At 35.5% G+C, this 19169-nt stretch overlaps 1 protein-coding gene across 3 annotated transcripts in view; it reads right to left on the bottom strand.

The window, feature by feature from the left end:
- The window catches only part of LOC128230575 (uncharacterized), a 43457-nt gene that overhangs the window by 21625 nt on the left and 2663 nt on the right, over nt 1–19169 (bottom strand). For 2 of the 3 annotated variants that reach the window (XM_052942982.1, XM_052942981.1), the window contains exons 2-10: nt 17110–18080; nt 16174–16372; nt 15268–15474; nt 11551–11717; nt 9937–10018; nt 6116–6262; nt 2491–2724; nt 1933–2032; nt 997–1120 (exon numbers count right to left, since the gene is read on the bottom strand). In XM_052942982.1, the coding sequence (XP_052798942.1) occupies nt 997–1120; nt 1933–2032; nt 2491–2724; nt 6116–6262; nt 9937–10018; nt 11551–11717; nt 15268–15474; nt 16174–16372; nt 17110–17997 (2148 nt within the window). In that variant the 5' untranslated portion in view covers nt 17998–18080. The remainder of the gene's footprint in view (nt 1–996; nt 1121–1932; nt 2033–2490; nt 2725–6115; nt 6263–9936; nt 10019–11550; nt 11718–15267; nt 15475–16173; nt 16373–17109; nt 18081–19169) is intronic. The other variant, XM_052942983.1, reaches the window with a different exon arrangement.

The following is a 19169-nucleotide window of genomic DNA, read 5'->3' as shown; positions in this document are numbered from 1 at the left end:
TGAATAAACACTAAGTGTGACCTTGACCTTTGAGGTAGGGACACAGGTCTTGCACGCGACACGTCGTCTTGGTATGTGGAACACATGTGGCAAGTTATTTTAAAATCTGTCTATACAAGGGAAAGTTACAGCCCGGACACGACAACCTATACTCTATGTCCTTATATGCAGCACTCCATTGTGAATAAACACTAAGTGTGACCTTGACTTTAGTGGTAGGGACACGGGTCTTGCAGGCGACACGTCGTCTTGGTATGTGGAACACATGTGGCAAGTTATTTTAAAATCTGTCCATACAAGGGAAAGTTACAGCCCGGACACGACAACCTTTACTCTATGTCCTTATATGCAGCACTCCATTGTGAATAAACACTAAGTGTGACTTTGACCTTTGAGGTAGGGACACGGGTCTTGCACGCGACACGTCGTCTTGGTATGTGGAACACATGTGGCAAGTTATTTTAAAATCTGTCCATACAAGGGAAAGTTACAGCCCGGACACGACAACCTATACTCTATGTCCTTATATGCAGCACTCCATTGTGAATAAACACTAAATGTGATCTTGACCTTTGAGGTAGGGACACGGGTCTTCCACGCGACACGTCGCCTTGGTATGTGGTACACATGTGGCAAGTTATTTTAAAATCTGTCCATACAAGGGAAAGTTACAGCATGGACACGACAACCTATACTCTATGTCCTTATATGCAGCACTCCATTGTGAATAAACACTAAGTGTGACCTTGACCTTTGAGGTAGGGACACGAGTCTTGCACGCCACACGTCGTCTTGGTATGTGGAAAACATGTGGCAAGTTATTTTAAAATCTGTCCATACAAGGGAAAGTAACAGAGCCGGATGGACGGACGGACGGACAGACGGTGCGATTTTAATATGCCCACCTTCGGGGGCATAAAAAGAAGAACAACAACTGTATTTTCCAACAATAATCCAACCAATACACATTTCCTTATCACTAAAACCAACACATACCCCGAGTATCCTGTCAAGGTGGTACAGAGCCAGGTAGGCAACATGGTAGTGGTGGCGACCATATTCTAGCATGTATTCACCACGCTTTAACCCAACAGCATTTTCATCAAACTGAAGCTTTAGTCTGTAAACAAGGCAGAGTTGCAGTGTAGGTAAAATGAACATGCCGTTTTGATTAAAAAACATTAGCCCGACAAGCGTACAATAAAACATGCCTGTTGTTTTTTCAGTCAATAGAGGGGCATAATAACTATTAAGACCAGAGTTATTGGCCTTGCAATACATGTGCAATTTGTCTCTGGCAATATTTGTACCAAGTTTCATAGCATTTTGAACAGATTTTAAGCTTAGATTGAAGTTTTTGTTTTACGACCATGATTAGGCTATCCCATTTGCCCCCCCCCCCCCCCCCCCCCACCCTCCCTCCCAATTAAAAACCCAAACTAAAAGGGAAAGGCCCCGCCCATACCTGATCTTTAAATGAAGTGAGTAAAGGTGTTCAAAGCCATAGCAAATATATAATTTGAAGTGGCCATGTGCCAGAGGCCTTGCTAGAACATTTTATGAAACAAATGAACATTTTTACCACAGATGTTTTTGCTTAAATATTGCCATCCTTCAGAATTTGGCACAAGGTAACTAAGTGTGCTTCTTCAACTATTTTACATTAACTGGGTGGCATGCTAGGAAAAAACATGTGCCATGTGGAGCAGACACCAGTGTTATCTGTATTTTTTATGTGAACAAGGGGCATAACTCAACAATCATTAAAAGGTTATGGACCTTGCTATACATTTGTGCACTTGTTTGGCAACATGTGTACCAAGTTCCGTTCAAACATCAAATATGCACGGCAAACCAACAATAACAAAACAACTGAAGATGACAATGACACCAAAGCTATGAAAATATCTAAAAATCCCTTACAACACATACCTGCCACCACGCGTAGAATTAATTGAGAGCTGAGACGGGCCTAGGTTGTGGGAAAACATTAGTGTATATGCGAACTGCAGCCAGGTCTTCTCAGGAATGTCTGGAGAGACAGACATTCAATGTTATAAAGCTGTGCCAGCAGATGTCACAACAACTGACTGTTTTTTTATCAGTTGGTCAAAGAGTAGCTGTGCCTTGCTATAGAACATATATATAATGTATGATAGCATTGGTAAGATGAAGGGCAAGTTTCATAAAATTATAAAAATTCTTGAAAGATATTTCAGTTATTTGAAATATATGTTTGAACATGTGAATTGACATAACAATATTGCCAGGGCTATAACAATACCTGAACAGTTTGTTCAGGAGAAGAAAAATAAATAAATAAACAACCAAAAAAGAAATAACATTTTTAAAAAACTAAACTTGTATCATACTTGGTAAATATCAATCAAATTTATTAGGAATTTTAATATAAAGGTTCTCAAAGCACTTATATATTAAACATCCATCAGGCTAATGACACAGTAAAAATTTGATTATACGCTTTTTAACCTTTCATTCCAAGATGCGTATACAATCGTTTCTCTCGTCGAGCCCGCCCACTCTCCATATGATCAAGAACTCTTGCAATACAAGACTCCCTGGTATTGTTGCCACCATCGGCGTTATTTTCCTTTGGCTTAGAAGTTACTTTGGACTTCTTCGGACGTTTCCGAAACATTGTCGCCCCATAATTCTCATCCGGAGCACTGTCAACAGAGTTCTTCATCACTGCTGTCATCATAGCTGTGAAAATATATTTGTTCATAATGATGAAACTTCCACAATATATATGCACAATATATATGCACAAGCCCAAAAGCCAAAACCTAAACAAGGGGGTTGACACCAGATGGTGCAAAATTCGTCAAAAATTAATTCAGTTTTTCCCCAAAATAAGATCTGTCAATGCGAGCTAGTAGGAGGCCGATAATACATCTCTTTACATGGTTAAAATAATAAACGCAACATGATTGTTGCTGTTTCATCTGTGTTTCCCCGTTTCAAATAGCGCATTATGGTTTCCCAGTTAAAATCATATCCGTTTATGATTACAGATAAATATACCAACACTATTTTTAAATTTCCTAAGAATTACCTGGTACACAACGCTAGTAAATTTCACATTGGAAAAAGTGCATAAGCATGTGATACATCAGTAAGTGATATTCAATGCATTGTACACAATGATATCATTTTTATGTAAGTTTTAGACAATTTTCTTTTTTTCTTGCAATTGTATCATCTGGTGTCTAGTCCCTTTAACACCAACTGGACATTGTAAAAAAAATATATCACACATCAAACCTGATTTTGTTTTATATAGGCATAAGGTATGGAATAATGAAACTAAAATTATTATGAAACAACTTCATTTTCATACCATTCCTACTAACATGCGTAAACAGTTTAAGTGTTGAATAACTTGTTTTAATAAATTGTTATGAAAATAAACCATTTTGAGCTACATAAAAAAATAAATGAATAATGCTTTCAATTTTACAGGTCATATTCTCTATAGAAAATAAATTAAATCTGGAATACTAAGAGACATTTTATACATTTGTATAAATCTATTCTTGACTAATTTATGTTGCTATAAAAGACTGCCTTTAATGCCTATAATAAACAAAATTACACCAACTATACATCATAGCTTCTAATCTTAAAAATAATGTGACTTCCTTGTCCATATATATGTGTAGCACATGATAGTATTAATTATATGAGGGTAATATAATTCCAGATATGCTTTGTTTAATTCTATACAAATAAGATCATTATAAGAAAAAAGAAATCTCGGTTAATAAAAAAAAATCATTAAAAATACTTTTAATTAATATGTTTCAGCATTAATTCTCATTTTTACAGAAATTTAATTATGAGATATGATTTATGGTGAACAAGAAGACAGAATTGATTGTATGTTCAAACAAAGGCAAATAGTACATATGGATTCATTAAACACTAAAAAGGAATTATTTTTCTGGAATAACTTGTTTTTATATCTTCTTACGACAGAAATAGTCTTACAGGTTATGTTCAATAACAAAATGTGTAAGAGTTAGCGATTGGCTTTATTGTTAATATGTTTTATGTGTAGTGTGCTTTTTTACAACAATTAGAATAGCTAGTGTTATATTCAAATACATGTATTTGTTTTATGAACAATACACAAGTTACCCATTTACATAATCATTATTTGTTTTATGAACAATGTATACAAAAGTTACCCATTTAAAGAAACATGTATGTTTAGTCTAATCTACAAGTTTAGCAGAACAGGAAAAATACTAGGAGTGCAGATATTACAACATTGTGTATCTAGCTATAAAAAAGAATGCCATCTTAATGTGGTGGTCTGTGGTCTGATGGTAAGACACTTGACTACCAACCTTGAAGGTCGCAGATTACATCCCGTGTCTCAACACTAAAACTACGAACAGTCTTCTGGGAGGCCCGTTAAATGATGATCCTGAGTGTCAAGAGTGCTAAGCACTGGTGCGCACAGTTACAAGGAATAAGGACAATGATTTTAAAACAAGTTAGTTAACAAATAGGTATTATCAGGGCTCTTATAGTGTGTGCAAGTATGTGCGTCTACCATTGAACATTTAAAATACTGTTTTCATTAAAGAGACTCGCTCCTTTTTTTTGGACTTATTTGAGCTTTACCAAATTGCATCTGTTAACACTTGTTTTATAATTATTTTACTCTTTGATACCAAAATTGCAAAAAAAAAAAAAATTAAAGTATAAAAAAAATAATTCTGGTTTAAGTGAGGAGTGAACCTGCGTCGGTACAGTCAAGAAAAAATAGAAAACCGAGGCCTTAACCACTCAGTCACAAGAACTTTACCATAGCTGACAGATATTTTAACCTTTATCAAATACATTAGTAGAATCACCTGATATTGTCTATTACCGTATTATACTATGCATAGGACGCACTTTTTTACCCCAGATTATCGTCTCAAAAATTGCCTGCGTCCTTTCTATGCTATTAGGATTTTATCAGTTTTTCACAAGTCCATTTCAGGCCGATAATGTCGGACCGGAGACGAACGTGGTAATGGTAAGTACCGATACTGTGTCCACCGAAGAGAACAACTGAGGTAGGTAAAATCACGCAAGTTAACACATGCAGAAATATATTGAATATTTACGATAAAATGATTTATTGAGAAATAAATTGAAAACAAACATGAGTGTTTACTTTCTTACAAAAGGGACGCTACTCACAAAAAGAACTTTACCATAGCTGACAAATATTTTAACCTTTATCAAATACATTAGTAGAATCACGTGATGTTGTCTATTACCCGGTAACCAATCACACTACGACCTTTTGCTGACTCCTGTTACAAAGACAATATTTGAGCACATATTATCATTTGTTGAAGGGTTCCCCCTGTCAATATCAAAGTTTTAACACTCATAATGATTTGCCACACTTTATTTTGAATTCTTTTTTTTTTCCTTGTAAAAAAAGCATTTTTCAAACCATGAAATAGTCCTTTTTAATATCATAAAAATCTCCTATCTAGTACTTTTATTTACTTCATATCTCAGCACATTGTAACATTATGTCAGGTCGTATTGTAAGTATTGTTAAATATTTATACTGGTTTTGTAAGGGTGCATGATAAATATTTTCAGTAAAAAAGTGTCGGAAAAAGTATTCATACCGCTATCAATTGTGCAACAACTCAAAATTTGTTTTTCAAACAAAATTATAGAACGTGAAACTTGTGGATAATATCTTTGTGACTATTAACATAATTACACACAAAAATTATGACAGTAAATACATGTACTTAATTAAAAAAAGAATTATTTAATATAATAATTCACTAAAATTACTTAAATAGTTAACAGTATTTTAAAAATTATTTCAAATAGTGGTGCCAGATTTCAAAAGAAGACACCATAGGTTTTTTCTACTCTAAAAAAGCCCAAATCCATAACGAAATTAAAGAAGTGTAACTGAAAGAAAATGACAAGGTACAACTATATAAGAAAGCAAAGCACAATATAACAGGTGTTTCTGAAGATAAAACTGAAGTTCTAACGAAACTATCATACAGAATAGCCATGCATGAATGTACATTAGCATGTGCTGATCTGTTAATTTTACCATCATTTTCTGGATTCTGTGAAAAGACGACAAATGCCTGGCACATCGGATCTAGCAGGCAAGTTTGTTTAGCGTCGTCTAAGCTCGCCACAGTGAGAACACAGCCCCATGTTACGCGAGACCGCGCACATCGGTAGTCAAAGCGACCTAAGATTAGCATGTGGATAGCAAGCAGACATTTAGCATGTGTAATAAATACCGTAACTGTCCCATTAGATGCGCCAAGTATGCGTCTTTTTTGAGAACTCTGCCCGCTAAATAAGAACCTTTTTTTTCCCATTCAGTATTTTTTCAAAATCTTCTTAGTTAGAAAATCAGTCATGTATGAAGTCATAAATATCAAATACTGGCTACGCTTGTCAAAATTACTTATCACCTAAATGGTAGGCAGAGTCGAAAGCCTGCAACTGACCAATCAGCAATCAGTGTATCCTACATTGTAGCTGTATACCACCAGGTGTGTAAATCAAAAATGAGATCTACAGAACTTCCAACACTTCCTGTTCAATGTATGTAAAAATTATAAAAAAGAATACAATAGGGTATGAGTATATATGCATGACGTCAGACTGAGCAGGTGCATTTGGTGCCAATGTTACTATTTTTAAAATTTTGTCAAAAAGACATCATTCACATCTATTAGGGCATGTGCCTCTAATAGGACTTTTAAGGTATATTGGGTATAACATTTTCCACTGTTGCCGAACCCACATTTTGATTACCCACAAGTCCCACTGACATATCACTGTGCTTGTGAATTGATGCATCTATATCAATGTTTGCCACACATGAGAGCAGCCGGCACACCAAGGAAAGTTAGACAAACTGCCATTTTTTTGGCTAAATTCCACTTCTATGGAAAGAGAAATTTGTCAAAGTCTCTGGCCATGGAGGTGTTCTAGGAATCAGAAAGCCTTTGGAAAAAAGTAAGGCAAAGTCCAAATCCCTAGCGGCAGACCAACAGGGCCTTTTAGGAATCACCTGTTTAAAGTCTCCTTCATGCCAGCCGCTCCCTTTTTGAGGCAAGACATTGATAGATGCATGAAGGAACAAAAGCATAGCTCTTTTATCTGATCTTTTCTTTATGACATTAATTGCTAACTCCTCTCCGAAACCAAATTTCCAAAGCTCTATATTTTTATCAGATACATGTGTAATCACCTACATATGTTATATGTGTTTGAACATACCATACATATAATCCTTTTCCCTGACAAACACCCTTGACCCATTAAATTGTGAGTCTGACCTCTGCTTTCAATAACTAAAATGCAATTTAAGTAAAAATGCTTAGGTAAGAGTAATGTTTATTACAATGTCTTGATAATTTCTTATTATGCAATAAAAGCATTAACACAATTTTTCTTTCAATTTTTTCCTTATACTTATTTCTTTGTTCATTGTAAATAGTTTTAGTTAATAAACATAAAACCTTAGAAAAGAAATATGGGCAACAAAACAAAGAGCAATATTATTTAAATATTGAAGCCTTATATTGTGGAAAGTTACCCATCAAAAGCACATAAGAAGTCTCAGTTTACTAACAAAAGTAGTCTCAGTTTACTAACAATAGAAGTCTCAGTTTATTTACAAAAACAGTCTCAGTTTAATAACAAAAGCATTCTTAGCTAAATTACAAAACAAGTCTCAGTTTACTTACAAAAGCATGCTCAGTTTCCTTACAAAAGCATTAGTATTAGTTTACTTAACCCTTTAGCACATAACCAAGTGGCCAGATTACACCTCCCAGTCAATAGCCAACTTACTGATAAGCAGTCCTTATGTGTATGGGCATTTTAGGAGATTTGAAATGAGCAAATGAATACAGCAGTATGACCTTAAAATCGATATTACTCCAAATAATTGTGGCCAAATCTTTTTTATGTGAATACATTTTTATAGATAATTAAATTATCTAAGAAATGGTGTCAATGATGAAATATTAAATTATTTTATTTAATCTGTGAATGCATTTCCAAGATGGAATTGTAACATTTCTTTGAAATGTCATAATTGCATTAAATCAGAAGGTAAAAAAATGCTGGGATCGATCTAAATTTTATTACCCCATCATAAAAAAGACCCATCTGGATAAAAAGCCGACAATTCATGTTCTTGTGTATAATACACAGACATATGGCAGGAATATCCGGTGTCATCCAGCTGAGAGATCCAGTCCAGGGTGTCTGATTAACTTTATTACCCCCTCATAAAATTGTTTACAAAAAGAAAGCCAATAAAAGTTTTTCCAGTATGAATAAAAAGATTTAGATGATCAAAACGCTTGCACAAATGTGTTTACCTGACCTATTTTACGGCCGAAACCATGCTGGACATCTACTAGCTCCACACAAATTTTACTCATCATTTTCTCAGCTACTTATTGTTTCTATTGTTTGTTAACAAAATATTTATATCTTTAAATAATTATAATCTTTATTGATTTTAATGGTAAATTGAACTGACGTAATATATCTAATAATTAACGCATCAATGAATTTGGGGGATTTTCCATACAGTACTTGGCTCGTGGTCTTATTACGTCACAATGGGATATAACACCTGCGATTGGGAGTATAAATACCTTCTAATTTTAGCAGACGATATTTTCTAGGGAAAATCAATACACAAAAGGTTAAACTTTACTTTTATAAACATCCGGGATATTGTTTACAAAAAGAAAGATGGAAAATTGAAATATTGAAATGACCCTCTTGAAATATGCGGGCGATGCGTTTACATCCAGTAATGGATATAGTCGGCCAGATGCGTATACATCTGCTAATGAGCTATGTCGGCCTATCTCGTATACATGCTAAAGGGTTAAAGAAGTAGTCTCAGTTTTATTATAAAAGCAGTCTCAGTTTACATGCAAATGAAGTCTCAGTTTATAACAGCTTTAAATCGGAGCACTCTGTTTTACAAAATATCATTTATTAGATCAAAAGGAACCACCTATAGGAGAAATCAGAGGTCAAACTATTAACACAAATACAGCAATGACATTGAAACAAGCACAGTATACATTATAAGTAAGTGGTTCACATTCAATATAATTATTATCAATATTATTCAGCCACATTGTTAATTCATATCGGTTTCCACATTTACATTCAGCAAGCATGTTAAATGTAAAAATTAAAGTTCTGGTTATAAATCACTCAAGTTTGAGTTTTAACTAGCATGAACAAGTTAACAAAAAAAAGAATATTTAATATGAAAAAAAGCTTCCTAGCTTGGATTCTAAAAGGGATAAAATATTGGAGAAATTGAATACAATTATAAAACATTTGGAACCAGCAGTGCTTCTTCATAGGAGCCAGGACACATGATTTTGGGCCTTATTTAAATCTTGAATAAGACAGCCGCCAGTCAAATGCCATCACTCGTCTGTTGCATTTCCGTCATGTCTTTGGCAACATATGTACCAAGTTTCAATTGAATATCTCAAATGCTTTTAGAGTTATAATGGCCCAGATTAAAGGTTTTGCATGCCATCGGCAATGATGCTAAGGCTATGAAAATACCTGTGGCTGTATTCATTAAGCTTCTTAGCAAATATTTTCTTCTTAGAGAAAATTTCATAATTTCGTAATTTTCTCGCATATTTTCATATTTTTGTTGTACAAACTTTGTTAGTTTTCTTAAAATTCATTTTACAAAAGGCAATTTTGCCCTAAGTTGAAAATTTTCAGGAAGATGCTATATGAATACACCGGTGGACTTTTTATTCAAAACAAAAATTGAAAATGTAGACATTAGAGATCCAAAATCGTGCGTGAAGGCTCTGAATGGGTTATCATGTGGGTGAGAAAAAATACCTGGGAAATTAGCATTTGGCAACCTGTCAAACTTTGCTCCATCATTCGCGTCAGGTAGGTTATTGTTCTGTAAGGGTTCAAACTGAAAGCAATGTCAGGGTAAGATTTAAAGGTAAAAAGAGTGGATGGATGCACAAAAGAAACATCAATTTTAATGCATTATTTTGATAAACTTTTTGGCTTTAATGATCAAAACAAAAACAAAAAAACATATGATTTGAGTACACAGGGTTCTCAATAAGTTTCCGTTGAACTGTCTCTAGTAGTAAAGTAACTGACTAGCGACTTTTTATTCTACTTAAAATTCCCTCCTTTTTCCAAATTTTAACCGGCCCAATTTAAATTTTAACCATTCATTTTGGCCAGCAGCTGGTTCTTATTGAGAACACTGTGTGAACAGATAAAAAAAATTAGAGCCTTTATAATTGAGGTTTTCAATTAATAGCTACATGGCCATATATCGCTAATATTTTTTCATCTCCTTTGTGATCGTGCACTTGCATTTTTTTCTGAGTCCCTTGGCCTTTTTCACTTACTTGCAAAATGACAAAGCACACTCTGAAAATCTATATAAGCATCTTCAAACCAAAAACATTTAGCTTAACATCAATGGTTTCTATACTCACGAGTTTGTCCAGCATTTAAGAAGACAGCAAAAATCATACATCAATCATTATTCTCTGTAAATTGAGTTAACAAATAGCCTAGTATGACTATCGACTGTTCTTCGTTGAATTTGATGATATTCCACTTGCCAAGTTTTGCGAGCTTGGGATAAAGTCAGTTGCAATATATATATTAAAATTTCCATCACAGTTAGAGACTACACGAGTCTAACTTTAAGTAAACTGTGTACAATCAGTAAATCAATCCAGTCAAATGATGATGATCTAAAGACACATATTAGTCTCTGACTTTCTGAAAGTATTTTAAATAAGTATTGCAACTAATTATATTCTTTCTGGTGGTTTATAGAGATTTATTGGTGAAATAAAAATAATATTTCACTGAATTGACATTTCAATATTTTTCACTGATTTTAAATTTTAGTCCACTCTAAATTCAAAACCAGACTTCAGCGCACACAGGACTGGGACACAAATTCAACAAATTTGTTTCTGAATTGACGTAACAATGCCACACAATTTGAGCCTAGAGTTAAATATAGCTTTTGGTGCTCACTTGGTGAAATATATTACAATCTTACACTGAAACAAACAATTATCCTCTATATTTACACTGAATGACAACAGCATTTGCTCAAACATAGTAAAATGATAAAAAGAACAACAAAAGAAGTCAGGAAATTTTAGATTAATAGATTATTCATCATACAAAATTTGATTTTCTTAGTAAGATTTTTCAGTACTGAAAATATATATTGATTTATTATAACACCTGGTGCAAAACCTATTCATGTACAGTAGATAGTTTAAATTTTGTGTGTGTTTAATTTTCAAGCCACAGTTTTTAAAACTAGCAAAATAATTTACTATTGCTTTTGGCAGTATTAAACAATGGCATCTTGATATTTAACCTCACCCAAAAAATCTTGAAAATTATAAGGACCCCTTGAAATTAAAAGTAATCTTTTTATAATCAATCTGCCCTTACTTTGAGTGGATCATCCCCGGGCTGTTTCCCCCAGCCCACAGTTTTCCCTGGCCCTTGTCCAACGGAATCCCCTTGGTGGGCCCTCTTGTCGTGGTTGTCTGAATTCTGACCTTGACCGTCCCAGGATCCTCCCATAAGATCTGCACCCAGATTCAGGTCTTGCTCAGCTGTGGATATACATGAACAAGAAAGTGATGTTAGGTACTGAGAATAAATCATTTTCACATAAAATTGTATTCAATTACAAGTTCAATGGTTTACTTGGGCAGATATATCATATCTGAAAATGATAAATACAATGAAAATTGAAATAAGTTGGCCTTTATTAACTTTAATTTCTCTTTGTACTGATCTCATCCAGCCTAGTGTTTTAGTATAAGCTGCACTCTTACAAAATGACAGTTTTGGCATTTCATTTAATTTTTTGCCTCAGATATAGCTAATTTTTGCATCAATGCCTTCAATCCAGTCATATAAGTTAACTCGCAAAAAAATAATAATTCTCAATTGTCTTGAAAACTTCCGAAAATTACATTTTTTTAAAGAGTTACCACTAGGGATGCAAACGAATATTCGAATATTCGATCAAACGTTTAGTATTCGAATGTTAAAATCGGTAAACGGACATTTGCCCCCCCGGACATTTGCCCCCCCGGATGTTTGCCCCCCTTTTGGACCATGGCGGACATTTGCCCCCCCGCCGTTTTCGAGGGGGCGGACATTTGCCCCCCCTCCATTTGAATGTGCTATTTTGATCTTGATTAGTGAATTACTTATCATACCATTCAGAGAACAGAAACGTATTTTTTGCTGTATATACTTGTATATATGAGTGCTATAAATGTGCTATATGACTTCTGATTTGAAATAAAAATATTATAAAAGGATTTACATTGTTGTCTTACCTAAGCCTACATCGTCACATGTGTGACCTGAACGGTGTAATCTGTATTTATATGTAATTAGTGACAAACATACAAACTGGTGTAAATCGGTTGGCAGTTTGCACGTAAATTGAACAAATAGTTAAAGAAAAAAATGTTCATTTTTTTTATATATTAATATATTTTTAATATCTTGGTATAAACTTATAAAACCGGGGGGGGGGGGGGGGGGGGGGGGGGCAAATGTCCGCCCCCTCGAAAACGGCGGGGGGGCAAATGTCCGCCCCCTCGAAAACGGCGGGGGGGCAAATGTCCGCGATGGTCCAAAAGGGGGGCAAACATCCGGGGGGGCAAACATCCGGGGGGGCAAATGTCCTAGAATCGTTAAAATCGGTATTCGAATATTCGATTATTTTTTTCAAAAAATAATGATATAAACCTTGAGTCTTTAGGGCAGTTGTTGTGTTTAAAATTATATTGTCTTGTTTTTACAACAATACGCATCTTGTGCCTGAGGCGTTAACGAGATGACAATCGAGTGTGCGTCATGTGTCAATTAGGGATCGATCGTAGGGTACTATAAACAGTGTCCATAATTGTAAAATAACTGGCTATTAGGAAGTGACATCAAACAAGTTTAATTGATTTTCAGTTCTTTTAAATGACCATGCCAATTAAGAATTTAAGGAAGCGGCCTTCACACCCTCTTGTCAGTTTACCTGCCAATTAAGCTGAGCAATATTGCTCAAATCGGTGATTGATATTATACGCTGAAAGTAGATACCACTTCATTCCTTCAGAATATATGTTCGCAAAACATTATAAGTTAAACTTATTATTATTATATATTAGATTTGTATTTCTTAACAACGTAAAAGATGCCAGCCACATCTGAAGTATGGACTTTTTTCACCCGCTCTGTTGACAAGAAATCTGTCACGTGCAAACTATGCAGTGTGAGGTTGTCGTACATGGGCACGACGACTAATCTCTGGAATCACGTGAAGGCTAAGCATCCGAGTTCTCAAAGTGAAAGCAGAAAACAGCAATCAATGAAAAAGTTTACCGTTTCTGGTCTTAAACATGATTTGTGTTCTGGGTGCTTTGGGCAAACACTGCAGCTGGCCATCAAGCCGGCATTTGCTCTCCCGGATGTCAACAGGGTCGTCTCCAGATGTCGTAAGCTGGTCGGGCACACCAAACACTCGACTACATTGACGGCCGAAATGCGCAAGCGCCAAGCTACTCTAAAGGTGCCTAAACACGAGCTGGTGCAGGATGTTACAACCCGATGGAACATCACGCATGCTATACTGGCCCGGCTGAACGAGCAACGCCGCGTCCTGTCCGACCTCATGCTGGACACTCGGGTTACCCGGAAGGCCGACCAGCACCTGTCGTTGAAGGACGGCGAGTGGACCGTCCGTGCATGCGAAGCTGATTCCCATGTCGTCAAGGAAGTGAAGGGTGTTATTGCTGCTGAGCTTCGTCGCCGCTTCCGACCTTCGAACGATGCCACCGCCACATCCACCCTAGTCCTTGCCGCTCTATTGGACCCCCGCTACAAAGACCTGGACTTCCTGTCAACGGAACAGCGGCGCTACACGGAAGACGCGCTCGAGAGTAGATTGGACGATGTTCCATTTCGGTTGCCAACCCCGACGAGAGTGCGTCAACACCCTCCAAACGACCCCGTCTTAGCTTCATGGTTCCAAAGACGACCAAGACGGCTAACGACGAGCTGCGTCGGTACCGGCACGAACCTTCCGACGAGGAGGCCACTCCACTTGCATGATGGAAAAAGAACGAGGGACGCTTTCCTCGCGTTGCACATGTTGCTCGCCAACTGCTTGGGATACCTGCGACGTCTGTGCCATCAGAAAGAATTTTCTCCTGCGCCGGACTCATTGTTAACAAACTTAGAAACAGACTGTCATGTGATCTTGTTGATAAGATAATATTTCTGAATAAGAACAAGGCCATCATATGTGATGATTTTATTGATGAGTGATTTCATTGAATTGTATGTGCTTGTTATGTGCTTGTTATGTGCTAGATATGTATTTCATATGTCGATGTAATAATATTCGACACGCTGCTATGTATTGTATTGTATTACGATAACACTGGAAACATTCGACAGATAAAGAAAAGGGTATCGTGGTTTATAACTAAAATTAATAGATAACTATAACTTTTCAAAGATTCAATTTTTATCGAATATTCGAATATTCGATCGAAAGAATTACCGAATGTTCGAATATCGATTTTGCCATTCGTTTGCATCCCTAGTTACCACAGTAATACTTTTAGCCATAAAACATAAATTTTCAAACATTAAATTATGAAAAACTGTGATCTGATTTTTTGTAAGCAGTCTTATAGCACTGTTTTTCAGGCATTTCCACAAAAGTTAATTCCAAGACAAAAAAGGATCTTCAAATTGTCAATCTGTGAGAATGCAGCTTTAAACAGTTATGGGAAGATGCAACCTTCTGCCCTGATAAAGACCAGCATAAACAACCTTCTGCCTTCATAGAATTTATTGCTTAAGACTTTCAAATAATTATTTTGTTTTAATTAAAACTAATAATATTATTATAAATAAAAACAAACATTATATATTTAGCGGTTGAAACCAAAGATTACTCCAAAACACATTTGTAACAATTTCTGTTATATTAAAAGTCCTTTACAGCCCGATACAATGTGTCCTTTTTTCCCTAATTAGCACCCTGTCCCTCTCCTACAACACCCTGTCCATTTTAAAACCTGGCTCAAACTCTACATCCCCAGCGTTCCGAAACCCAAAGTGGTGCATTACCCTACCAACCTTTCTTAATCTGGTCCATCACCCATTTCCGTGCATCCACAGAGGTCACCTTGAAATTGTTGACCTTGTCAAGAAACTGGTCCACCTCTTTCTGTGACCCGCTGGGGGCGTGTTGTAGTAGAGGCAAGATAATCGCTGTTATCACAAGCTTCAAGTTCTTCTGGGAGTTAAAGCCCTTACAGATATTGTTCACACAACGAATACCAGCTGCAATAGCATCAAATTATGCATTGACATAATAATGACTTGTTATTTTTTGAAGTGACACTCTTATTCAAAATCAATACATACACACATAATTTATAACAAACATAAATTTTGACTGATAAACCTTTAACTTCTTACTAAATAATGCATTTCTGGAAAATTTTATTACTGATAACAAGGTTGTAACAATGTATTTAATAGCTGAAAACGCAGACATATTTAAGGATTGGTAAGTGCTAAAACATTTACTGCGATTTACTATCGTCTCATAAGGTAGAAATCCTTGTTCTTTGCACCTTTCTTTCAAATTAAACTCAGTATCCTTCATAAGAACCATTGTTTTCGACACTTATTCCTCCTTTTTGATATATTAACAATTGTTTGAATTGTTGTAAATCTTATTGGGAGTAAGAGTGCATCTTAAAATGTACATTTCATAAAGGAACATGAATAGCCCTTTGTTTACAATCAGAATTTATATACCATTGGCCCCTAATGCAACCATATACTTTAATTTATTTATATAGTCCACTTAAAGTTTTGATTGACAGCTCGGGACTGATCAATTGCCCTACTCTCTCAAACGTAAACTCGCCATAAATACAATCCAAATCCAGCCTTTCAATATATATATATATTTTATTTTTTTTGAAGGGTGGTCCTGTGGGTGGGGTGGGGGGGGGGAATTAATAAACATACTATCCCATCCTTTAGAGACTCGACATTCACTGTCAGTTGTGCAGGATGGCTCCCCAATGTTGAGATTATCCAGGTCAATAAGGCGCAGATTGGATGAGCCGACTATGAGGAAATCATGCGTCTGCAGTTGGTCAAAACCCAGCGATCCTAAGGGGCTCCCTTCAAGGTATTGAAGCAGGTTAAGGACCTGTCTTGCCATCTGAAAATGAATATTACAATTTAAATGACACGTTTAAATTGATTCAAGTGATTATTTCGTACGTGAAATGAAATCTCAAGGAATCTTAGAACAGTAAAGTATACCAAAATTTATGTATTACATCGGATATATATATATATATATATATATATATATATATATATATATATATATATATATATATATATATATATTACGTCTCGTTGTGTGTGTTTTTTGGCCCTTTAAGAGTCAAGATTAACCAAATTCCGCTCCTGAAAAAGAATATATTTTTCCCCTACCCAGGTTAAAAAATATAAAATAATTTTTATTTTTTTTGAGGAGCATTGACCTCTTAACATTTACAATTGTAGCAATATAGTGCCACTCATGAATATTACCATATAGGTTTGTTGAATAAAAGGTTTAAAAACAAGTTGAACATTATATGAATCATGTTAGTATTTTCCCCCTTTTTGCCTAAAAGACGCTATTAAAGGGACCCACCAACAGTGGAAAAAACAATGTAACTAGGATACAAAAGCCAGGATATTTTTTTTGTTGATTGGGCTAATATAAGGCCCCTTTCCCTCAACAAATAAATTGATAAACATATTTAGCTGAAAATTCAAACAACTTGGCAATCTGAATTTACCCATTTATTTTGGAAAAATAAAAATGTTGGACACAGATTTGATACCTTTCTTATGTTTAATGACTTAACTTATTCAAATAAATCATCTATCCTGATTCCTTACCTGAAGTTTAGCAGGCCAAGGCATTGAGCTGAGTGTGCCCTGTTCAATCACCCTGCCAATCTCCGTCACCACAACCACGCCCTTCTTGTTCACCTTCATATCGATAGTATCCCCTCTCAAGCAGAATCCCAGAACTTTAATAAGGGCTGGGTGCTCCAAGACATTTAGGAGGACCAATTCCTTTACGAGTTTGTAATTTCCCATAGATTGGCATCGATCAATATTATAGTCCTGTTTCATACATGAGATTTTAAACTGCTGATCATTTCCTACACTCTTAAGCGCCATTTCTGTTTCTGAAGTTCTACTCAGTTTCATGTAATCTATGAATTTCTTTCCATAATGTCCCATCTGTCTGTTATTTGAAACCAACATGTCAATTTCTCTACAACTAAGCTGACTGCTAATATCAAGGTCCATGAATTCAGACTTAGTCAGCAAAATCATCTCATCGGGATCAGGCGCCGATTTCCAATCAGCCGGACTCAACTGCAAAACCAATAATTTCAACCGTGCAAGCTTTTCCTCATTTGAAATATAATCATCATCATTTACTAACACCCTTCCAGCTGGTATTGCTTCAGGAGCTTCTGGTTTCCGATCAGCTTTCCTACCATTAACAAGTCTATCCTCTGGCTTTATAACCTTTGATTCAGCACTTGGGTCTATAACAATTTTGCCAAGCTTAAGGTCTTTCTTAACTTGATTTTTCAGCTCAGCTTGGATTTGTTCGAAGTTGGCATCCTTGCGAGGTCTTTGAGGATTTTTAGGGCCAAATTTGGAGACAGCCATGCGTCGATATGTGAGGTAAACACCTAGCAAGCAAAACAAAACCAGGAAAATGACCCATTGATGCCTCGCTTTTCGGGGCAAACAAGCAATCCGCATCTTTGGCTAGGAAGTGGAAAGTATTCTCAAAATGGTAGAAATGCTGTATTCAACCAGAAGATTTTCTTATCCACCACTTCATTCTGAAAAAATACATATACATGTATTAAACAGTTGTCCAAATTAGACTTTGAACTAGCTCATATTCTTATATTAGTCCTTGGCATCAAAAACGTAAACCAGCCCCGACATAAAAATCCAAAAAATAAACAACCCTGGAGAGCATTTTACTAGTACAGTCCATGTGTTTATTTTGACAATTGATTTAAGACTATTAATAATTAAGTGCTGTGCATTGTGGACTTGGATGTAAGTGAGAAAAATTATGCCCATTCTAAGAATGTGCTTGATATTTCAAAAATTGTAGTAACAGAATTAAAAAAAATAAAATTGAACATGACAATAGGTTTAAGATATAATAAAAGCTGTAGCATGAGATTCAGTTAATAAATTAATCCTTTATGAGAAAAGTGAATTAATTTGAGCCTAAAAATGCCACACAAACAAAAGGATTTCATAGTAATAAAATATTGAATAAAATGACCTCCTCAAGCATTACTTTTTTTCACCCAATAAAACGTGATAAGCACTTTTCACTGGAATCGTCATACATGTATATTGCTTGTAAAAACAAGGCAGGTAAAAAGTACAGGAAGTGTGCTGCACCATGTCCTTTTTTGGTGGCGGCTCCTTCTGCCCTCATGGAGACAGACCTGCATATATTTACCATCCTCCTTCATAAAATTAAATGCTTAAGGTAATTAAAACTTAAAATATTATTATAAATCCATACAAACTTTACATATATGGCAGTTAACACCTATCAATACTTCAATTAAGCACAGTTCCAACTATGTTTTTTTTAAATTAATAATGTTCAAATTCTTCACTGCCATTCACAATGTGCCCTTTTCTCGCTTAGCACCCTGTCTTTTTCTGTACCACCCTGTCCTTTTCAAAACCTGGCTAAAACCCTAGCCACTGTATGATTTCTAATCCCCCAACTGGTTCAGTACTTAAGGTTTAAAACAAGAGATATATTAATCAGTTAATTGCCATTTATTCGATCTTTACAGGGGAGAAAATTAGGCTCTGAATTATGTTATTTTTTGTCCAAATAATGGACCATTTCTATGTCCAGCATTCCAACTGGAATGTCCAACCTTGTTCCT

The sequence above is a fragment of the Mya arenaria genome, chromosome 4, assembly GCF_026914265.1.
Source record: "Mya arenaria isolate MELC-2E11 chromosome 4, ASM2691426v1".
Classification (NCBI taxonomy): Eukaryota; Metazoa; Mollusca; class Bivalvia; order Myida; family Myidae; genus Mya; species Mya arenaria.
This window is presented reverse-complemented; position numbering and strand designations above follow the sequence as displayed.